General features: G+C 39.7%; 1 protein-coding gene across 1 annotated transcript; it reads right to left on the bottom strand.

Annotated features, from left to right (window-relative positions):
* Positions 1-278: 278 nt before the first annotated feature.
* LOC116380464 (type-3 ice-structuring protein 1.5) lies at positions 279-730 on the bottom strand. The gene is made up of 2 exons (XM_031842379.1): positions 656-730; positions 279-473 (listed from the first exon to the last, which is right to left on the bottom strand). The coding sequence occupies exons 1-2, from the start codon at positions 725-727 to the stop codon at positions 279-281; spliced, it is 267 nt and encodes an 88-aa protein (XP_031698239.1). The 5' UTR covers positions 728-730.
* Positions 731-1,518: the final 788 nt, after the last annotated feature.

Raw genomic sequence — 1,518 nt, 5'->3', positions numbered from 1 at the left:
ATAATAAACCTACCATGAGAAGGAGAGTACAAAGTGAATGTGGCATACACAGAGTGAGTCGATCCGAGCAGCAAAGCCATGAAGCAAAGACAAGGAAGAACCTCAGGCAGGAAATTTGGGCAAAATGTTATTTATAGGCTTTATCTTTTCAGAACATCAAATCTCAACATAGCCTCCACAGGTTTTGACACTTGGGTTTGTGACAAAAACAAGGTTAATTGTGAGAGGGGGCATTTCTTCTTTTGGTTTTGGGAAGAAACTCCTTGGCACCCTCAGAACTACTTTGCCGCGCGGTATGTTTTCATCATGTTTGGCATGATGGTTTCGTCCTTAGCCACTGCCCTGTTCACTTGCTTTCCCACTATTTGGGACATCTCCTCGAACGGGATGCCCATTGGGTTGACCACCTTCCCCTTCATCATCGCCGGAGTCAGGGCAGTATTTATGGGGATCAGCTGGCTGGCCACCACGGACTGACCGTTGAAGAATGGAAAATAAAAGGTCAGACATTATTATTGTTCTCATGGCAGAGTTGGAAAAAAAACAATTCAAAAATGTTTTCTTAAAGGTTCTCTGTCTTTCTAAACAGAAAACTATTGAATTTTACTGTGGCTCACATTTTTAAATATTTTTTTGTGGAGCAAGAATATCTCACCTGGTTGGCTGAACTCATGTGGTCGACACAAAGGAGGACGAAAAGCAAACCGGTTAAAATAACTGACTTCATAGCTGTGGCTGAGACTTCTGACAGGACAGGTCCATGTGCTGCATCTAATATACAGTATGTGGGAGGACTTAACCGGCATATCCCGTTTCCTATTGGCCTGAAAGTAGGTCACTGTGTCACACCTCCTTATGTCAATTGTAATGGAAATTTTATATTCTTATAAGTAAAGCATAACTTGTTTTTGTGCAAACTATCACAAGCTTGACAACGGTTCTAATAGATATACAATATTTGGGGTAAAAAGCAAGCTGAGACAGGGGAAAAACTCTCCCAATGCGCCATCCCAAAATCATATGAGAAAAGACAAAATAGATGCCTCTAATGAAGCTCTAGTGCAAGTTCAGTCAAGAAGACTATATTCTTGCATGCCTAAGCCCGTGGTTTAGTTCTCATACATCTGCCAATCACTCCTCACGCATGCACACTTGTTGTTTGGGGCTGTTGATCATGATATCAACTGTCTAGATCGGCTGGTCTCTTCTATCCAACAGCAAAATGTCCCGATGACATTGTTAGCTATTGGAAAAATACAGAATGATGTGTGCAAATTGACCAGCAATCAATTTCAGCAAACACCCCAGTATGATTTAATGCAAAAAAGTAAGGTATCAAACACGCATTACCACTTTGCAGTTAAATATTTAACATTTATTCCAACACGAAGAAAAGCAGTAAATAACACTTTGACAAACACGTCAGGACATCTTATTTTTGTCACCCTCACAGGCAATTCGGTATAATATAATAATATATATATATCACATAATAATATTCAGTATAATAAATATATC

This window comes from Anarrhichthys ocellatus, unplaced genomic scaffold (genome assembly GCF_004355925.1).
Source record: "Anarrhichthys ocellatus isolate YVR2014 unplaced genomic scaffold, GSC_Weel_1.0 scaffold7303, whole genome shotgun sequence".
NCBI lineage: Eukaryota > Metazoa > Chordata > Actinopteri > Perciformes > Anarhichadidae > Anarrhichthys > Anarrhichthys ocellatus.
This window is presented reverse-complemented; position numbering and strand designations above follow the sequence as displayed.